The sequence below is a fragment of the Zea mays genome, chromosome 5 (genome assembly GCF_902167145.1).
Source record: "Zea mays cultivar B73 chromosome 5, Zm-B73-REFERENCE-NAM-5.0, whole genome shotgun sequence".
In the NCBI taxonomy this organism is placed as follows: domain Eukaryota; kingdom Viridiplantae; phylum Streptophyta; class Magnoliopsida; order Poales; family Poaceae; genus Zea; species Zea mays.
The window spans coordinates 3,181,794-3,202,963 of record NC_050100.1 but is presented as its reverse complement, the minus strand read 5'-3'; the positions used below and the strand labels follow the sequence as shown (position 1 = coordinate 3,202,963).

The following is a 21,170-nucleotide window of genomic DNA, read 5'->3' as shown; positions in this document are numbered from 1 at the left end:
GTCCCCTGCCGCTAATTAACCAGTGCCGGCCTATCGTTTAATTAATTAGCGGCCTGATTGCAGCCGCAAAGGCGGCACTACTTGCACGGACCGGTATCACCATGCATGCCTTTGCACCTCAGGAACCTGACGCTTTTGACTTTGCGGTCGTACGGTGCCGGATGCATGCGTCCTCATGCTTGGCTGATGCGGTGTTTGGTTCAAGAAATAAGCATCTTCTTATTTTATACTTTTTTATTTAATTAGTGAAATAGAATGAGTTAGTTTATTACAATCTCATTTCTTGTAGTTAATTAGTTAGTACTAAAATAAGAAATACGATCATCCTATTGTTCGATTAGCTTTTAATCTATATAAATTGGATGTAATTTTTTTTGAGGATGATGCACATCGGTGTTGCCGACGGGCAAGAGCTCTCGGAGTCTCGGTATATCGCTTTCGGCCGTTGTGGTAGCAGTGTCCGTGTCATGACCATGAGTATATATAATAACCGGGGATGGGGGTAGCGGTGAGGTAGATTTGCCAACGCAAGTTGGCAGCCAGCAAGGTTCAGTGCACCGGCCGGCTGTATCACACGTTTCACGTGTTAATTAGTTTTCGATCACGGGGCAGGGCTACCCCTAGTCGTAGGCTAGTAGCTAGGTCCAGCAACCTGCACTGCACTGCACTGCACCTGGATAAGAACGACCGACGACGCTCCGGGCAAATATAGTACCGTACACGTGTCAGCCGTGCACTCGCTCGTCTCGGCCCTAGCCCATACACGCACAGCGACGGCAACGCGTGCGATGCGACTCACACTCTCACTCGCCCCGCCACGTGCCTCGCCACACGCGCGGCGGCTCGAGACGCCTGCTTGCCATGCCGGCCTACTTCTCTCTTTTTCTTTCTTCCGTACGGGCACTCGTGTCGACGCATGGGTCCTGAATCAGCTGACGTCGCCCGTGACGCCACCCGCGGTCCCGTCCAATCCCGGGTCGCTGAGGTGGCCGTCCACGAGCCTGTCGCACCACCACGTGCCCTTTCCCTCCCGAACCCACACCCACCTCCGCTTTCCCGCGGCATCGCACTACCGCCCGCCCGCCGCTATATATCCTTCCTCTGCCCGCGGTTCTCAGCTTCAATGACAGCGCAGAACCCGCCCACAGGACAGGACACACAGAGCCGAGCCACCCCACCCACCATCGGCGACCAGCAGCCAGCCGCGGGAGCGAGCTGTTTAAAGACACCGAGTCGGAGTCGGACGGAGGACTGGCAGGCACAACCGAAGCCACCGCTTCTAGTTCTCGGGTTCATCGCCAGCAATCCAGACCACATAATGGGACAGCCGGTGACGAGGAGGAGGGAGAGGGACGCGGAGGCGGAGCTGGACCTGCCGCCGGGGTTCCGGTTCCACCCCACAGACGACGAGCTGGTGGAGCACTACCTGTGCCGCAAGGCGGCGGGGCAGCGCCTCCCCGTGCCCATCATCGCCGAGGTGGACCTGTACAGGTTCGACCCGTGGGACCTGCCGGAGCGCGCGCTCTTCGGGGCCCGGGAGTGGTACTTCTTCACGCCCAGGGACCGCAAGTACCCCAACGGCTCCCGCCCCAACCGCGCCGCCGGCGACGGGTACTGGAAGGCCACCGGCGCCGACAAGCCCGTCGCGCCGCGCGCCGCCGCCGCCGACGCCCGCACGCTCGGGATCAAGAAGGCGCTCGTCTTCTACGCCGGCAAGGCGCCGCGCGGGGTCAAGACAGACTGGATCATGCACGAGTACAGGCTCGCTGACGCCGGCCGCCGCGCCAAGAAGGGGTCGCTCAGGGTAAGTTTCTACACACAAAAAAAAGAGAGGGCTGAACGAGGAATTTTTTAGCTTTTAATTCTGTCTTGGATCGATCTGTGTGTGTGCAGTTGGATGACTGGGTGCTGTGCCGGCTGTACAACAAGAAGAACGAGTGGGAGAAGATGCGGCTGGGGAAGGGGGCAGCCGCCGGCGCAGTCAAAGAGGAGGAGGCCATGGACATGAGCACCTCCCACTCGCAGATCACCCACTCGTGGGGCGAGACGCGCACGCCGGAGTCGGAGATCGTGGACAACGACCTGCCGTTCCCGGATCCGGCGATGATGGTGCCCAAGAAGGAGCGGGTGGACGACGGCGGCAGCGCCAGGACCAGCGACCTGTTCGTGGATCTCAGCTACGACGACATCCAAGGCATGTACAGCGGCCTCGACATGCTGCCGCCGGCCGGCGAGGACTTGTACTCCTCGCTCTTCGCGTCGCCCAGGGTCAGGGGGAACCAGCCCACCGGACCCGCGGGGTTGGGCCCCTTCTGAGTGAGCTCAGGCGAGGATGGAGGCATGGAGATCAGGAGAGAAGACGGACGGCGTTGCCAACTCTGTAAATACAGCATAGGACGAGGAGTCGAACCTGACTGAACCTGGTCGGGGTTACAAGTCGAGTGTGTCGGTGTTTCGTACATGGGAACCGGGCCTTACATGGGAGCCGGCCCGGTCTTGGTTTGGCGCTGGCTCATTCTTTAGTTTCACTTCCTGCGCAGACGGTAGATGTGTATGCATAGCTGTTCACTATCACTTCCTCTTCAACAGAACCGATTCACTCCGAATGGCAATGTTTGAAGTGAATCCAGCGAACGGAAAAGGTTAGGTTCTGTCGTGCGTGCAACGTGGTGGTAGACTGGTAGTCTTCCAATGCAGCAGGCATAGAGACACGTGGTACCCTAAAAGTGCAGCAAGATAGTCTAAGTTCAAGCTAAAAGTTAATACTTTCTCAGCAGAAAGTGCAGCAGAGGGGATATTACTGAACCACAACCATGACACACCTAAACGAACAGATCTCCTAAAAAATGTTTCACATGGAGCTCGTTTGACTGCACTATTAGACTTTATTCTGCTATTCCCATTATATATGGGTTCCCATTATATATGGAATATAGTGGGTTAGTAGGTGGATGACCGTGCGTTGCAACGGAAACATATCGTCGGGATAGGGAATATGGCTCCTACCAATCTGGTATCAAAGGTCTCGACGATCATGAGCTCTGCCGCTGCCCCAGGCAGCAGCCACCGCCAGTATCAGGCGGCCCCCAGCAACGTCCAGCGCGCTAGTCGCAGCTGTTGCTTCGTCGGGAGCCATGATGCTTGGCCGATAATCTCCCAAATACCCAGCCTCCTTGTCGGGCAGCGTCACTGGAGGCATGGTGGCCCCGTAGCCAATGGCGGCCACATGTTCTAGGTGGAGTACGCTCTTGAGACCGTCCGCGGCACGAACACCGTTGTCCTCGGCGTCGAGAAGAAGCCCACACCCAAGCTCGATTAATCTAGGTAGCAAACCCTCCGCTCCTTCTTTCTATCATCCGAGCAGATCTCGTGATCGTGATCCTGCCCGACGCGGACAGAGGAGGTGCGGCGACACTACGAAGCGCTGGTGGATGAGAAGGGGGAGAATTGAGCTGATCTAGACGAGGAGGCCTAGGACGGGCTGTCTTAGCCCACACAAAATTTTAGTTTTTTCTATATAAATGAACATTAGATATAATAGGTTTTAAAAATTGAGTGGGGCATGATCCACTTTGCCTCCCCTTGGTCAACTACTGGTTTATTAAGAATAGAATTATACGATATAATTATGAGAGTCCTCATAACACAAGCTAAAAACGAATAAAGCTTTGTTCGATTGCATGGGGCGAAGGGGATCTAGCAAGGGATTCAATCCCCTTCGATCCTTTTCAATCAGCTCTTAATCGAACAAGCCTGACAATCCAAATAAATCTAGAATAATATAAAAAAGCAAGGAAAAGAGGATCCTCAAACAAGCTGTCTAAGAAAATTTAAAAAGTGGACACGAGTTGTGTACAGAGAAAAAAAACTTATTGTAACATGGATCCACCCAAACGAGACAAACTTCGGTCACAAGGCATCTGCATGGGATGAGACCAACAACAGCTAATTTATAATAGCAAATAAATACGTACCATTTTAGATAGATAATGGAATATATTTCTCTAACTAGTTACTCTATTCGGTGCCATAGATAAGAATGATTCTCTCTGTAGATGCTACTTTGATTATACGACTCAGAACAAAACTGAAATGTCGTACTTTGTTGGACGGAGATAGAAATACTTATGTCGCATTGGACCTGCTTTGAGCATTGTACCAATCTGTATAAGACAATTTAACACGGATAAATGCAAGCGAGCATCGTGATCCATTACATCATGATCTAAACGTATGTCACATTTAACACTTAAATATTTCCACCAGTTCGTATAGATTTATAAATAAGCTACTAAAAACTATAACTATATATACAATTAAATCATGATCAAACAGAATAGGATGCTCGTTTGCATGTTTGTACCTAAGGTCTAATTGTATATTAGTCGTTACCGACTAATACAAGGGATCAGAGGCAATGCAGGAAGGAGGCGAGATCGGGTCAGCTCAGGTGTTGAGTTGAGACAGGAGAAGGCAATGTTCCCGGATCACGTGGTACCCTAAAAGTGCAGCGAGATGTCCAAGTTCAAGCTAAAAGATATTATGTTCTTAGCAGAAAGTGCAGCAGAGGGGATATTACTGAACCACAACCATGACACACCTAAACGAACAGATCTCCTAAAAAAATGTTTCAGATGGAGCTCATTTGACTGCACTATTAGACCTTATTCGGTTATTCCCATTATATATGGATTGGATGAGGTTGGATTGGATAAAGTTGCAAAAATATTAGAAGAACTTTGACTTGTTTGAGATTTAAACCTATCCAATTCTACTCAATCCACATGGATTGAGAGCTAACTTTAGGGCTTGTTCGGTTATTCCAATCCCATGTGGATTGGATGGGATTGGAAAAAATTGTGAAAGATTTTAACTTGTTTGGGATTGAAACCCATCCAATCCCACCCAATCCACATGGATTGAGAGCAAAACGAACAAATCCTTATACGGAATCAAATATTATGTTCAAACATAAAGGTTTGCAGAGTGCCTTCTCTAGTAGTTCCCTAGATGAGTCACCATCAGGGAACAGGCAAGCCCACCCCCGTGTCCAGATTTCAAATGCTTCGTCCTTCCAGACCATAAAACTTGCTGGATCAACAACGGTAGGCTGGCTAATCTCCTTGCCAGGGAAGCCCACCCCACGTGACAGCATTCGCGGCGTTCGGTGCAATATTGGAGAACGATTCTCCATCCTTGTTCACCGCAATGAAAGTGAGAGAAGGGAATGCTTTGATCTTCTCAATTAGCTGGTCGTACAACTTCTCTTTTGCGCAGAAGAATTCAAGGTAGGCCTTCTGATAAACGTAGCCTCCTGGGCCACCCCAACCTGCAGAACAGGGCATAAATAAACAGGTCAGAAAGGCTCAAATGATAGTTCGAGCAAGTATTTGACAAGAACGGCCGAGACATTTCCAGATGATCTGGAAAGCCAAGAATTGCTATATGTAGCAGAGGAGCTTTTTGGATCTCAGGTATCCCGATCTCGCGGCTTCGTAAACTTGGTATCCCGAAGATGGCAATTGGATTCCTGTTATTATAACAACCTATCCTTTGTAGTTTTGGTATTGTTCTTGGTTTGAGTAGGCATCAACCACTAACGACCTCAGTTCTGTCACTTGTAGGACAGTTTGAGTAGGCATCAAACTGTCGAAGCAGGAAATTTATGTTCGTGATTTTTTTTTGCTGTTTTCAAATCAATGCTGATTGAAGACACCACATTTTTTTTCTCTCACAGATTGCAGTTTGATTTAAATGTCAGAAGGTGCAGTGTGATGAGGAGGCCTTTTGGAATCAACCACACCCACCCACTAAATGGATCACACCATTTGAATCAAGTCGTATCAACTAATGTTGTTTTAGAGTTTAGTGTCTTTAATGGGAAGTGTATGAATTGTAGTGTAACACTGAACTGTCCTTTGCGACATGTGTTCTTCAGTTTAGTCTGTTGTTGTTTGTAATATGTGCTATTGAATAGCCTTTTATTTATGAACTGGCCAATGGCCTTTGTGGTTCAATTATTGTGCTTCCTGTGTTCTTCACTTTGCCAATGGCCAATGGTGAATGATGGTCTGGACTGCAGTGCAGTTTCTTTGCCATTCAAACTGAGATCGTGTTCTTGCCATTCTCGCACCTCACCTCCGCCTCCAATCACGGCCGCCAGGAATGCGCAGAAAGCTGCCCGCCAAGCGCCCAACTCGCCTCCAATCACGGCAGCAAGCCATGCCCCGCCTCGATTCCTTACTCTCCAATCCTGCCCTCCAATCCCAGCCGCCATCAGCGCCCTCCGCCAACTCCTACCAAAATCGAGCCCTAGCCGTCATCAGCGGCAGCGCCCTAGCCGCTACATGCCATGCGCTGCTTCGCCGCCAGTGCTCCAAATCTCGGCCGCCATCAGCGCCTCCCCAATTGGAGGAGCTCAGCATCGGCCACGGCCCCACCGCCTGGCCCCCATCCACCCCCGAATTGGCAAGAACACGATCTCGGCAGTACGTATCTCCCCCACACCTCGCCCTCCATCCACATCCCCAAATGGCGTGCCTTCCTGGAATTATAAGTCCGAAGGGAGGCCATACACGAGACCACCAAGCGGACACACGCGAGTACATCTGACGCCCACCATCAGCCAGGTGATGGTCGATTACGAGTTCATCCTGCGCAATTCTTTCTCTGTGTTCAGTATGTTGTTCTTTTTGCTATACATGTGACTTTCGAAAGTCCTTGCAGGAGCCTACTTCTCAGTCGACAACTGGGTCGTCCTGCACTCCCGGCGCTCCTTCGAGCCACCGCGGTATGTTCTATAAAATTTGTGTGCCGCCATGGTATGGGTTTTATACTTTTGTGGAACTAATTCTGCATGGGAAGGATTTGCTGCTTCGATTAACGCCTGAAACTGGTAATAATTTCACACGCTAGAGAGAGCGGTGTTTAGAAATTCCATAGAACAATGCTGGTAAACTGTTGGAAGCAGCAGGAAGTAACTCTGGGAGTGGGCCTATTGCGCAATGTTGGGTGTTTAGTGTGTTTCTGCAATGTTTTGTGTTCAGTCATACATTGGACAGTCACACATAGGTTACATGTTTATTTCTGAAATAAATTTATTTCTGAGACAGATTACAGGTTTACCGATCGTCTCCATTGAGAGCACCTAGAGGGGGGGTGAATAGGTGATCCTGTAAAACTTCAAAACTTAAGCCACAAAACTTTGGTTAAGTGTTAGCACAGTTATGGCCAAGTGGCTAGAGAGGAGTCAAAACACAATAACCACAAGAATTCAAGCACAGAGATGACACGGTGGTTATCCCGTGGTTCGGCCAAGTACAAAACTTGCCTACTCCACGTTGTGGCGTCCCAACGGACGAGAGTTGCACTCAACTCCTCTCAAGTGATCCAATGATCAACTTGAATACCACGGTGTTCTTCTTTCCTTTGATCTTTTCCCGTTTGCAAGGAATCTCCACAACTTGGAGTCTCTCGCCCTTACAATTGAGTTTCACAAAGAAACACGGAGTAAGGAGGGAACTAGCAACGCACACAAGACTCAAAATCAGAGCAACAACGCGCACACAAGCAGCAACACGAGCTCGCAACACAACTCAAAGAGTTCACAACTCCACAAGAGCTCTATATGCTATCACAATGAAACAAATGCGCGAGATCGATGTCTTGGTGCTTAGAGATGTTGTAGGAATGCTTGGTGTGCTCCTCCATGCGCCTAGGGGTCCCTTTTATAGCCCCAAGGCAGCTAGGAGCCGTTGGGAACAAATCTGGAAGGCCATCTTTGCCTTCTGTCTCGTGGCGCACCGGACAGTTCGGTGCACACCGGACACTGTCCGGTGCCCGATTTGTTTCCATAAACAGTGCATCCGACCGTTGCTTTCTGATGCAGATCTGCGCACAGTTGGCGCACCGGACATGTCCGGTGCACACCGGACAGTCCGGTGTATCTTTCCGACCGTTGGTTCGGCCACGTGTCGCGCGCCGATCGCGCGGCCGACCGTTGGCCCGGCCGACCGTTGGCTCACCGGACAGTCCGGTGCACACCGGACAGTCCGGTGAATTTTAGCCGAAGTCGCCGGAGAAAAACCCGAGAGCGGCTGGTTTGCTCCGCGCTGGTCAGGCGCACCGGACACTGTCCGGTGCACACCGGACAGTCCGGTGCCCCAGCCCGAAACAGCCTTTTGGCTGCACACAGCCAACTCTCCACTTCCTTTCTTTTCTTCTCCTTCCTGTTTCTAACACTTAGACAAGATATTAGTACACAAAACCAATGTACTAAGGCTTAGAAACATACCTTTACTTGTGATTTGCACTTTGTTCAACCATGGGCACATTTTCACATTTAAGCACTTGTGTTTGCACTCAATCACCAAAATACTTAGAATTGGCCCAAAGGCACATTTCCCTTTCAATCTCCCCCTTTTTGGTGATTTATGCCAACACAACATAAAGCAACTAGAACAAGTGCAAAATCACTTCAAATAAAAACTAACTTTGAGTTTTATCCAATTTTGGCATATATGGATCATCTTTTGCCACCACTTGGTTTGTTTTTGTAAATCAAACTCAAATCTCTATCTCTAAGTCAAACACACATGTTGAAGCAAAAACTCCCCCCTTTCAAAAACTCCCCCTTTCTCTATCTCTAAGCCAACTTTTGACGAAAGAGACAATGCAAGAGTTTTGAACAAACCAAATACTCTATTCTACTATTTTCAAAATCTCTCAAGTGGTAGCTGATCCATTTATTGCTTTGGCCTTTATTTTCTCCCCCTTTGGCATCAAGCACCAAAACGGGATCAACTTTGGCCCTTTTAACCCCATTGCCTCACCAAAATCTTCAATTAAGATCAAATAGCAATAAGAGTTCATGAGATGGACTTGGAATAAGTTACCCTTTCATCGGAGTGCAGTGGAAGTCTTTCATTGGTCCAAGTCCACCTTTCCCTTTCAATTCTCCTTCGAGACTAAATCAAGCAAGCTCAACCACATAGTTAGTCTCAAAGGGTCAAGTTGTAACACATCTCCCCCTAAACATGTGCATCACTTTGCAACGGACTTGTGAGGTCCAGGGAGTGTTTGTACAACTTGAGCACCACAATAAGCAACAAAATGCAGAATGAACATGATCAAAGGCATAAACACATGTATGCTACAATTCAATCCAAGTTCCGCGAATCTAAGACATTTAGTTCACTACGCAGCCTGCAAAAGGTCTTCTCATCTAGAGGCTTGGTAAAGATATCGGCTAGCTGGTTCTCGGTGCTAACATGAAACACTTCGATATCTCCCTTTTGCTGGTGGTCTCTCAAAAAGTGGTGCCGGATGTCTATGTGCTTTGTGCGGCTGTGCTCAACAGGATTTTCCGCCATGCGGATAGCACTCTCATTATCACATAGGAGTGGGACTTTGCTCAGATTGTAGCCAAAGTCCCTGAGGGTTTGCCTCATCCAAAGTAGTTGCGCGCAACACTGTCCTGCGGCAACATACTCGGCCTCAGCGGTGGATAGGGCAACGGAGGTTTGTTTCTTAGAGTTCCACGACACCAGGGACCTTCCTAAGAATTGGCACGTCCCCGATGTACTCTTCCTATCGACCTTACATCCAGCATAGTCGGAATCTGAGTATCCAACTAAGTCAAAGGTAGACCCCTTTGGATACCAGAGCCCGAGGCAAGGCGTAGCAACTAAATATCTCAAAATTCGCTTCACCGCCACTAAGTGACACTCCTTAGGATCGGATTGAAATCTAGCACACATGCATACGCTAAGCATAATATCCGGTCTACTAGCACATAAATAAAGCAAAGAACCTATCATTGACCGGTATGCTTTTTGATCAACGGACTTACCTCCTTTGTTGAGGTCGGTGTGTCCGTCGGTCCCCATCGGCGTCTTTGCGGGCTTGGCGTCCTTCATCCCAAACCGCTTTAGCAGATCTTGCGTGTACTTCGTTTGGGAGATGAAGGTGTCGTCCTTGAGTTGCTTCACTTGGAACCCAAGGAAGTAGTTCAACTCGCCCATCATCGACATCTCGAATTTCTGCGTCATCACCCTGCTAAACTCTTCACAAGACTTTTGGTTAGTAGAACCAAATATTATGTCATCGACATAAATTTGGCACACAAACAAATCACCATCACATGTCTTTGTAAAAAGAGTTGGATCGGCTTTCCCAACCTTGAAAGCATTAACAATTAAAAAGTCTCTAAGGCATTCATACCATGCTCTTGGGGCTTGCTTAAGTCCATAGAGCGCCTTAGAGAGCTTACACACATGGTCGGGGTACCGTTCATCCTCGAAGCCAGGGGGTTGCTCCACGTACACCTCCTCCTTTATTGGCCCGTTGAGGAAAGCGCTCTTCACATCCATTTGGTACAACCTGAAAGAATGGTGAGCGGCATATGCTAGCAAGATACGAATGGACTCTAGCCTAGCCACAGGAGCAAAAGTCTCCTCAAAGTCCAAACCTGCGACTTGGGCATAACCTTTTGCCACAAGTCGAGCCTTGTTCCTCGTCACCACTCCGTGCTCGTCTTGTTTGTTGCGGAACACCCACTTGGTTCCCACAACATTTTGCTTCGGACGAGGCACCAGTGTCCAAACTTCATTCCGCTTAAAGTTGTTGAGCTCCTCTTGCATGGCCAACACCCAGTCCGGATCTAGCAAGGCCTCTTCTACCCTGAAAGGCTCAATAGAAGAGACAAAGGAGTAATGTTCACAAAAATTAACTAATCAAGACCGAGTAGTTACTCCCTTGCTAATGTCACCCAGAATTTGGTCGACGGGATGATCCCTTTGAATCATCGCTCGAACTTGGGTTGGAGGTGCCGGTTCCGCTTCTTCCTCCATCACATGATCATCTTGTGCTCCCCCTTGATCACACGCCTCCTATTGATGAACCTGTTCATCGTCTTGAGTTGGGGGATGCACCATTGTTGAGGAAGAAGGTTGATCTCGTTCATCTTGTTCCTGTGGCCGAACCTCTCCAATCGCCATGGTTCGAATAGCGGCCGTTGGAACATCTTCTTCATCTACATCATCACTATCAAAAACTTGCTCTCTTGGAGAGCCATTAGTCTCATCAAATACAACGTCGCTAGAGACTTCAACCAAACCCGATGATTTGTTGAAGACTCTATACGCCTTTGTATTTGAGTCATAACCTAATAAAAACCCTTCTACTGCTTTGGGAGCAAACTTAGAATTTCTACCCTTCTTCACTAGAATGTAGCACTTACTCCCAAAGACACGAAAATACGAAACATTGGGTTTGTTACCGGTTAGTAGCTCATATGAAGTCTTCTTGAGGAGGCGATGAAGGTAGACCCTGTTGATGGCATGGCAAGCCGTGTTCACAGCTTCCGACCAAAAACGCTCGGGGGTCTTGAATTCTCCAAGCATCGTTCTCGCCATATCAATGAGCGTCCTGTTCTTCCTCTCTACCACACCATTTTGCTGAGGTGTGTAGGGAGCGGAGAACTCGTGCTTGATCCCTTCCTCCTCAAGGAACTCCTCCACTTGAAGATTCTTGAACTCGGACCCGGTGTCGCTCCTTATCTTCTTCACCTTGAGCTCAAACTCATTTTGAGCTCTCCTGAGGAAGCGCTTGAGGGTCCCTTGGGTTTCAGACTTATCCTGCAAAAAGAGCACCCAAGTGAAGCGGGAAAAGTCATCAACAATAACTAGACCATACTTACTTCCTCCTATGCTCAGATAGGCGACGGGTCCGAAGAGGTCCATATGTAGCAGCTCCAGAGGCCTTGATGTGGTCATCACATTCTTGCTGTGATGCGCTCCTCCCACCTGTTTACCTGCCTGACAAGCTGCACAAGGTCTATCTTTTTCGAATTGAACGTTAGTCAAACCTATCACGTGTTCTCCCTTTAGAAGCTTGTGGAGGTTCTTCATCCCCACATGTGCTAAGCGGCGATGCCACAGCCAGCCCATGCTAGTCTTAGCTATTAAGCATGCATCTAGACCGGCCTCTTCTTTTGCAAAATCAACTAAGTAAAGTTTGCCGTCTAATACACCCTTAAAAGCTAGTGAACCATCACTTCTTCTAAAGACAGACACATCTACATTTGTAAATAGACAGTTATACCCCATGTTGCATAATTGACTAACAGATAGTAAATTATATCCTAGAGACTCTACTAAAAACACATTAGAGATAGAGTGCTCATTAGAAATTGCAATTTTACCTAACCCTTTTACCTTGCCTTGATTCCCATCACCGAATATAATTGAATCTTGGGAATCTTTATTTTTGACGTAGGAGGTGAACATTTTCTTCTCCCCCGTCATATGGTTTGTGCATCCGCTGTCGATAATCCAGCTTGAACCCCCGGATGCATAAACCTGCAAGGCAAATTTAGGCTTGGGTCTTAGGTACCCAACTCATGTTGGGTCCTACAAGGTTAGCACATATATCCTTAGGGACCCAAATGCAAGTTTTATCTCCCTTGCATTTTGCCCCTAACTTCCTAGCAACTATTTTCCTATCCTTTCTACAAATAGCAAAGGAAGCATTCAAAGCATGATATATTGTAGAAGGCTCATTAACTTTCCTAGGAATATTAACAACATTTCTCCTAGGCATATTATGAACAACATCCCTTCTACCAACATTTCTATCATGCGCATATGAAGAACTAGAAGCAAACATAGCATGAGAAAAATCATCGTACGCATTATAACTTCTATAAGCATTTCTAGTTTGTCTCCTATCATGATACAAAAAGGCATGGTTCTTTTTAGCACTAGTAGCCATAGGGGCTTTCCCTTTCTCCTTAGCGGGAATGGGAGCCTTATGGCTTGTTAAGTTCTTGGCTTCCCTCTTGAAGCCAAGTCCATCCTTAATTGAGGGGTGTCTACCGATCGTGTAGGCATCCCTTGCAAATTTTAGTTTTTCAAATTCATTCTTGCTAGTCTTAAGTTGGACATTAAGACTAGCCAATTCCTCAGTTAATTTGGAAATTGAAACCAAATGATCACTACAAGCATCAACATCGAAATCTTTACACCTAGTGCAAATCTCAACATGTTCTACACAAGAATTAGATTTACTAGCTACTTCTAGTTTAGCATTTAAGTCGTCATTAACACTCTTTAAAGTAGCAATGGTTTCATGACAAGAAGATAGTTCACTAGAAAGCACTTCATTTCTTTTAACTTCTAAAGCATAAGATTTTTGTGCCTCTACAAATTTGTCATGCTCTTCATACAAAATGTCCTCTTGTTTTTCTAAGAGTCTATCTTTTTCATTCAAGGCATCAATCAATTCATTAATTTTATCTACTTTAGTTCTATCCAATCCCTTGAACAAACTAGAGTAATCTATTTCATCATCACTAGACTCATCATCACTGGAAGAATCATAAGTGACATTGTTTTGATTACATACCTTCTTCTCCCTTGCCATAAGGCATGTGTGACGCTCGTTGGGGAAGAGGGATGACTTGTTGAAGGCAGTGGCGGCGAGTCCTTCATTGTCGGAGTCGGAGGAGGAGCAATCCGAATCCCATTCCTTTCCGATATGTGCCTCGCCCTTGGCCTTCTTGTAATGCTTCTTCTTTTCCCTCTTATTTCCCTGTTCCTGGTCACTATCATTATCGGGGCAGTTAGCGATAAAATGACCAATCTTACCGCACTTGAAGCATGAGCGCTTCCCCTTCGTCTTGGTCTTGCTTGGCTGCCCCTTGTGACCCTTCAGCACCGTCTTGAATCTCTTGATGATGAGAGCCATCTCTTCATCATTGAGCCCGGCCGCCTCAACTTGCGCCACCTTGCTAGGTAGCGACTCCTTGTTCCTTGTTGCCTTTAGAGCAATGGGTTGAGGCTCGTGGAGTGGACCGTTCAATGCGTCGTCGACGTATCTTGCCTCCTTGATCATCATCCGCCCGCTCACGAATTTTCCAAGTACTTCCTCGGGCGTCATCATCGTGTACCTGGGATTCTCACGAATATTGTTCACGAGATGAGGATCAAGAACGGTAAAGGACCTGAGCATTAGGCGGACGACGTCGTGATCCGTCCAACGCGTGCTTCCGTAGCTCCTTATTTTGTTGATAAGGGTCTTGAGCCGGTTGTAAGTTTGAGTTGGCTCTTCTCCCCTTATCATGGCGAATCGTCCAAGCTCGCCCTCCACCAACTCCATCTTGGTGAGCATGGTGATGTCGTTCCCCTCGTGAGAGATCTTGAGGGTGTCCCATATCTGCTTGGCATTGTCCAAGCCGCTCACCTTATTGTACTCTTCCCTGCACAAAGATGCTAAGAGAACAGTAGTAGCTTGTGCATTTCTATGAATTTGTTCATTTATAAGCATAGGGCTATCCGAGCTATCAAATTTCATTCCATTCTCTACTATCTCCCATATGCTTGGATGGAGAGAGAATAAGTGACTACGCATTTTGTGACTCCAAAATCCGTAGTCCTCCCCATCAAAGTGTGGAGGTTTGCCAAGAGGAATGGAAAGCAAATGCGAATTCGAACTATGTGGAATACGCGAATAATCAAATGAGAAGTTCGAATTGACCGTCTTCCTGTAGTCGTTGTCGTCGTCCTTTTGGGAAGAAGAGGACTCATCGCTGTCGTAGTAGACGATCTCCTTGATGCGTCTTGTCTTCTTCTTCTTCCCATCTTTTCGCTTGTGGCCCGAGCCCGAGTTGTTGGACTTGTCATCCCTTGGCTCATTGACGAAGGACTCCTTCTCCTTGTCGTTGATCACAATTCCCTTCCCCTTAGGATCCATCTCTTCGGGCGGTTAGTCCCTTTCTTGAAGAGAACGGCTCTGATACCAATTGAGAGCACCTAGAGGGGGGGGTGAATAGGTGATCCTGTAAAACTTCAAAACTTAAGCCACAAAACTTTGGTTAAGTGTTAGCACAGTTATGGCCAAGTGGCTAGAGAGGAGTCAAAACACAATAACCACAAGAATTCAAGCACAGAGATGACACGGTGGTTATCCCGTGGTTCGGCCAAGTACAAAACTTGCCTACTCCACGTTGTGGCGTCCCAACGGACGAGAGTTGCACTCAACTCCTCTCAAGTGATCCAATGATCAACTTGAATACCACGGTGTTCTTCTTTCCTTTGATCTTTTCCCGTTTGCAAGGAATCTTCACAACTTGGAGTCTCTCGCCCTTACAATTGAGTTTCACAAAGAAGCACGGAGTAAGGAGGGAACTAGCAACGCACACAAGACTCAAAATCAGAGCAACAACGCGCACACAAGCAGCAACACGAGCTCGCAACACAACTCAAAGAGTTCACAACTCCACAAGAGCTCTATATGCTATCACAATGAAACAAATGCGCGAGATCGATGTCTTGGTGCTTAGAGATGTTGTAGGAATGCTTGGTGTGCTCCTCCATGCGCCTAGGGGTCCCTTTTATAGCCCCAAGGCAGCTAGGAGCCGTTGGGAACAAATCTGGAAGGCCATCTTTGCCTTCTGTCTCGTGGCGCACCGGACAGTCCGGTGCACACCGGACACTGTCCGGTGCCCGATTTGTTTCCATAAACAGTGCTGAAAGCATCTAGGCCCCTGGTTGGTTTTAGTGATTAATGACAACGTATTAGTATATGTGACTAACGTGTGTTTTGCAGAGACAAATGGTAAGTTAGGTCGCATGACAGGTAGAAGTACTACAACGGAGAAAACAATCCCGGAGATAAGAACTCGAAGCGACGGCTAAAACGACGAAACAAAAGGTGAAGGCCTACGGAGTCCGAGTGTCAAGGAGATGTGGACACTCGCATTTTAATTAGGCTTTTTATTCTCTTTTAGCCGTACTATAAAGAGGGGTTGTCGATGAGTAGTTTGACCAAGAGAGTTCTAGTGTAGTGTTGGTGCACAATCACACTCATACACAGTGCTAGGTGTCACTCTAGAACTCACACACAAGTTAGAGCGAAAACCGATTTGAAAATCAGCTGAAAAACAAGACTTAGGGTTTCTGGCTTTGGGGCACCGGACTGTCCGGTGTGCACCGGACTGTCCGGTGCACCCTCTGCCAGGTGGGACCAGGCTGGTTCACAGCAGAGCCTTCCCAGTCGCAGAAACCCGAGAGCGCTGCCTTCGGAGATGAATTTTAGTGGCACACCGGACATCGCACCGGACTGTCCGGTGTGCACCGGACAGTGGACTGTTCACTGTCCGGTGCGCCATGAGTCCAACGGCTCTGTGTCAGAACTAGCCGTTGGAAGTGACCGTTGGCGCACCGGTGGCGCACCGTTGGCGCACCGGTGGCGCACCGGACTGTCCGGTGCGCCATCGCGCAGCAAGTTTCCTGTAACGGCTAGTTGGTGGGTGAGGGCTATTTATACCCCTTCCACCCACCATATTCAATGTCTTGCACTCCACATTTATTCCAGCACCTTGGTAGAGTATTGCAAGCACCAAAAGCCTAGTGAGGAGATTAGAGAATCATAATCCGCGCTTGTTCCTCATTAGCGCTAGTGAGAGCCACCTAGAGCACACACCACTTGCATTAGGCTTCTCTTGGTCAAGCGAAAGTCTATGGCTTGTTACTCTTGGTGATCGGCATCACCTGGACGGCTTGGTGGCGTTGGGAGCTCGGTGATCACCATGAAGATCTTGTTGGTGACCCGACTCAAGTTTGTAAGCGGTCTCGAGGGATCCACCGCGCCGGAGTGGCAAAGGATCATCTCGTAGTGAGCACTTGGTTCTTGCGAGGACCAAGGGGGAGCGATACCCTTGCGCGGGTGCTCCAACGAGGACTAGTGGAGAGTGCCGACTCTTCGATACCTCGGGAAAAATTGGAGGAGTCTTCTAAACTTTGCTTTACATTCCGCACTTAATTCAAGCTATTTACTTTGTGTATTTGTTTAGCAAGTATTTGAAGCATTGTTTTAGCCTTGTTACATTTCTAGTATTATTTTCGTAGTGCTAGTTGTTGGGGTGAAGTTGGGCTCTTGTTTAGCTCTTGCTTAGGTTTTAATTAGTGTTGATTTTTAGAAAAGCCCAATTCACCCCCCCTCTTGGGCATCGTGATCCTTTCAATTGGTATCAGAGCCTTGTTGCTCATAGATTAGCTTAACCGCTAGAGTTACGATGTCCGGTGGGGATGGACCTCCTCCCGTTTTTGATGGTGACGATTTTCCTTATTGGAAAATTCGTATGGAAGCATACTTAGAGGCTATAGACATTGGTGTCTATAAAGCCGCCACACAAGGGTTTCCCCAACCTAGAGATCCCACAAATCTTGTAGGTGATGAGTTCAATTATGAGAAATGGAATGCGAAGGCCAAAAACACCCTTTTTAGAGGCCTTTGCAAAGATGTGTTCAATAGAGTTCGGAATCATAAAAATGCTCATGATTTGTGGATGGACATTTGTGCTCTACACGAAGGAACTAGAAGTGAACGTGAGGAAAGATATCACATAGCTATGCGAAAGTTAAATTCTTTTGAAATGCTTGCTAATGAAAATGCAAACGCTATGTACTCACGACTTAATATTCTTGTAGAGGAAGTCAATGGATTGGGGCTTACTCAAATCTCACAACCGGATGTTGTGAGGAAGATTCTCAGTGTCCTCCCAATAGACAAATATGGACACATTGTCACTGTGCTACATCAAATGGATCTTTCAGTTACCACACCTACACAAATTTTGGGAAAGATCAATGCTCATGAGATGTACATGCACATCAACAAAGAAGAATCATCTTCCAAAAGAAAGGATTTGGCTCTCAAAGCAAATCATGAAAGAAAAGGAAAAGCAAAAATTCAAGTTGAGGAAGAATCCTCAAGTGATGATGACCTTGATGCAAACATTGCCTTGATGGTAAGGAAAACCACCAAGATGTTGAAGAAGCTAAATAGAGAAGGCATCAAATTTGATTCAAGAAAGAAGAAGTTCTTCTCCAACAAAAGAAAGCCCATTTCTGAGATGGACTGCTACAACTGTGGTGAGCTTGGTCATCTTGCTCATCAATGCAACAAGCCCAAGAAGAACAAGTTCAAGGGCAAGAAAGAAGATGACAGTGATGATGAAAAGAAAGAAAAGAAATTCTTCAAAAGAAGGGATGGGAAGCAAAAGAGGTTCCACAAAAAGAAGAATGGAAAGGCTTATATTGTTGGCGACTGGCTCACCGACGTCGAGTCATCAAGTGGATCTTCTTCAAGTGAAGAAGAGGATGATGAAAAAGTTGCGGCCATCGCCGGGGACTTCTCTTCACCACCACCATCGCCATCATCCACTTCTCACCTATGCCTCATGGCTAGGGGTGAACGAAAGGTACATAATGATATTAATATTGATGATGATAGTGATAGTGATAGTGATGAAGAATTTGCTTCACCTTCATATGATGAGTTAGCTGACTTACTTAAAGAATATACTCAAATCATTAGAAAGTCAAAAGCTAAATGTGATAGGTTGAAAAATGAAAATGAATCTTTAAATGCCAAGTATGACATAGTTATAAAGGCTAGTGATGAAATAAAAGAAGAAAATAAAACTATGTCATCAACTGTAAATGAGCTCACAATCTCCCTAAAAGATGCTAAGGAAAAATATGACAAATTAAATGAAGCTAATAGGGAGTTGCAAAATAGACTAGTTAAGATCAAGGAAGACTATACTCAAATTAAATTTGATCATGACAATCTTCTTGTTGAAAATGAACTTTTATCTTGCAAAACACATGAGGCTATTAACCCTGTTGTTAAGCTTGATGTAGCAACCTCATGTGATGATTTGATTCAAGAAGAGCAAACTAGTCTACATGCTGAATTGACTGAAAAAGTTGAAGTCCTGACTTTAGACAACCAAAAATTGAAGAATTATTTGATTGATGCAACTACTAGAGGAAAAGTTGCTATTGAGAACAATGATTTCAACAATGAGTTGGCAGTGGATAATCAAAGGCTTAAGAATGAGGTCAAGAAACTAAAAAGTGAAAATGAACATCTTGCAACAAGTGTGCAAAAGTTCAACAAGGGTCAATACCTCCAAAATGAGCTGCTTATGAACACTGTTATGAAAAATAACAAGAGTGGTATTGGATACAATGCTTTTGTGCAAAAGAAATCTATCACTCAATACAAGCCAAAGCAGACTCACAAGCCTATCAAATGCTTTGAGTGTGGAAATGAAGGTCATTTTGCCCACAACTGCAAAGCTAAACCACCAACTCCCTTGCCTAAGCACTCAAGACCATTTGCTTTCAATGCTCACTATGTTCTAAGAAAGGTTGCAAATGGAAAGATTAAGGTTACATTCCTAGGTCCACCAAATAAGAGTAGACCTAGACAAATCTGGGTGGCAAAGTCCTTAATTGAGAGAGTCACTGGTCCTATGCAATATAGGGCTCTCAAAACTCAAGCTTGAATTGTCTGTGAATGTAGGTGAACTACAAGACCGGTGGGAGCCATTGGGTTATTGACAGTGGATGCACACAACATATGACAGGCAACCCACGGATGTTCACCTCATTAGATGAGAATGTTGATGATCAAGATAAAATCACATTTGGAGACAACTCAAAAGGAAAAGTACAAGGACTTGGCAAGGTGGCAATCTCAAATGACTTATCAATATCAAATGTTCTCTTAGTTGCACCTTTGAGCTTCAATTTATTATCAGTAGGACAACTCTGTGATCTTGGACTTCAATGCTTATTCACCCCATCAGAGGTTATTGTAACAAAAATGGATGATGAATCAATGGTATTCAAGGGTTTTAGATACAACAACCTCTACTTAGTGGATTTCACTTCAGAAGATGCAGACTTAAGAACTTGCCTCTTCACCAAAGCTTCTCTTGGATGGCTTTGGCATAGGAGGCTTGCACATGTTGGGATGAGCACACTCAAGAAGGTATTAAAGAAAGATATGGTTAGAGGATTAAAGGATGTGGTATTTGAAAAGGACAAGCCATGCAGTGCATGTCAAGCTGGAAAGCAGGTTGCTAATACACATCCCACTAAAGCTTTCATGTCAACATCAAGGCCACTGGAACTACTTCATATGGATTTATTTGGACCTACAAATTATGTCAGTGCCGGTGGCAACCTCTACTGTCTAGTGATTGTTGATGACTTCTCAAGATACACTTGGGTGTTCTTTCTCCATGACAAATCTGAAGTTGCATCTATATTCAAGAAGTTTGCCAAGAAAGCTCAAAATGAATTTGATTGCAAGATTAAGAAGATCAGAAGTGACAATGGCAAAGAATTTGACAACACCAACATTCATGAGTACTGTGATGAAATTGGGATCAAGCATGAAGTATCTGCCACATATACACCTCAACAAAATGGAGTTGTTGAAAGGAAAAATAGGACCTTGATCACTCTTGCAAGAACAATGATTGATGAGTATAGCACACCGGAGAGGTTTTGGGCCGAAGCTGTCAACACTGCTTGCTATGCATCAAACAGACTATTTCCTCACCGGCTACTTGCGAAGACTCCTTATGAACTGCTAAATGGGAAAAAGCCAGACGTCTCTTTCTTCCGGGTGTTTGGGTGCAAATGCTACATCTACAAAAAACGCCATCATCTAGGGAAGTTTCAAAGACGTTGTGATATTGGTTTTCTTTTGGGTTATTCATTAAAGTCCAAAGCATATCGAGTATTCAACCATGCCACTGGCGTGGTAGAAGAAACATATGATGTGGAATTTGATGAGACTAATGGCTCCCAAGGAGCACTTGAAAATCTTGATGATGTAGGTGATGAGCCACTTAGGGAAGCAATGAAGAACATGCCTATTGGAGCTATCAAACCAAAAGAAGATGAAGAAGAGGTGCAAATCATTAGCAGGCCTTCTTCATCAAATGTACCACAAGATGATGAAAAAGATGAGAGGCATGCAAATGAAGATACATTTGTCTCTCATGAACAAGCAAGGGTACAAGCCGAAGATGTTGATGCTCCAGGATCTTCTTCCCAAGTGGTTAACAGGAGAAACTCATCACTACTTCAAGCTCATCCTCAAAACCAAATCATCGGGAGTCCTTCACAAGGGGTTATTACTCGATCACATAGACATGCTAATTTTATTGAACATCACTCTTTTGTTTCTTGTGTTGAGCCTACTTGTATAGATGAGGCGCTACAGGATCCGGACTGGGTGAATGCCATGCATGAAGAACTTAACAACTTCACCCGTAACGAAGTTTGGACCCTGGAGAAGCCCCC

At 46.3% G+C, this 21,170-nt stretch overlaps 1 protein-coding gene and 1 pseudogene across 1 annotated transcript; one reads left to right on the top strand and one right to left on the bottom strand.

Annotated features, from left to right (window-relative positions):
- Nucleotides 1-1,122: 1,122 nt before the first annotated feature.
- Nucleotides 1,123-2,604, top strand: LOC100273092 (uncharacterized). Its single transcript, NM_001353563.1, has 2 exons — nt 1,123-1,804; nt 1,894-2,604. Exons 1-2 carry the CDS (start codon nt 1,124-1,126, stop codon nt 2,314-2,316), a joined length of 1,104 nt encoding a protein of 367 aa, NP_001340492.1. The 5' UTR covers nt 1,123; the 3' UTR covers nt 2,317-2,604.
- Nucleotides 2,605-4,942: 2,338 nt separating this feature from the next.
- LOC103627952 (methylenetetrahydrofolate reductase 1-like) overlaps nt 4,943-21,170 on the bottom strand; it is a 66,875-nt pseudogene continuing 50,647 nt past the window's right edge.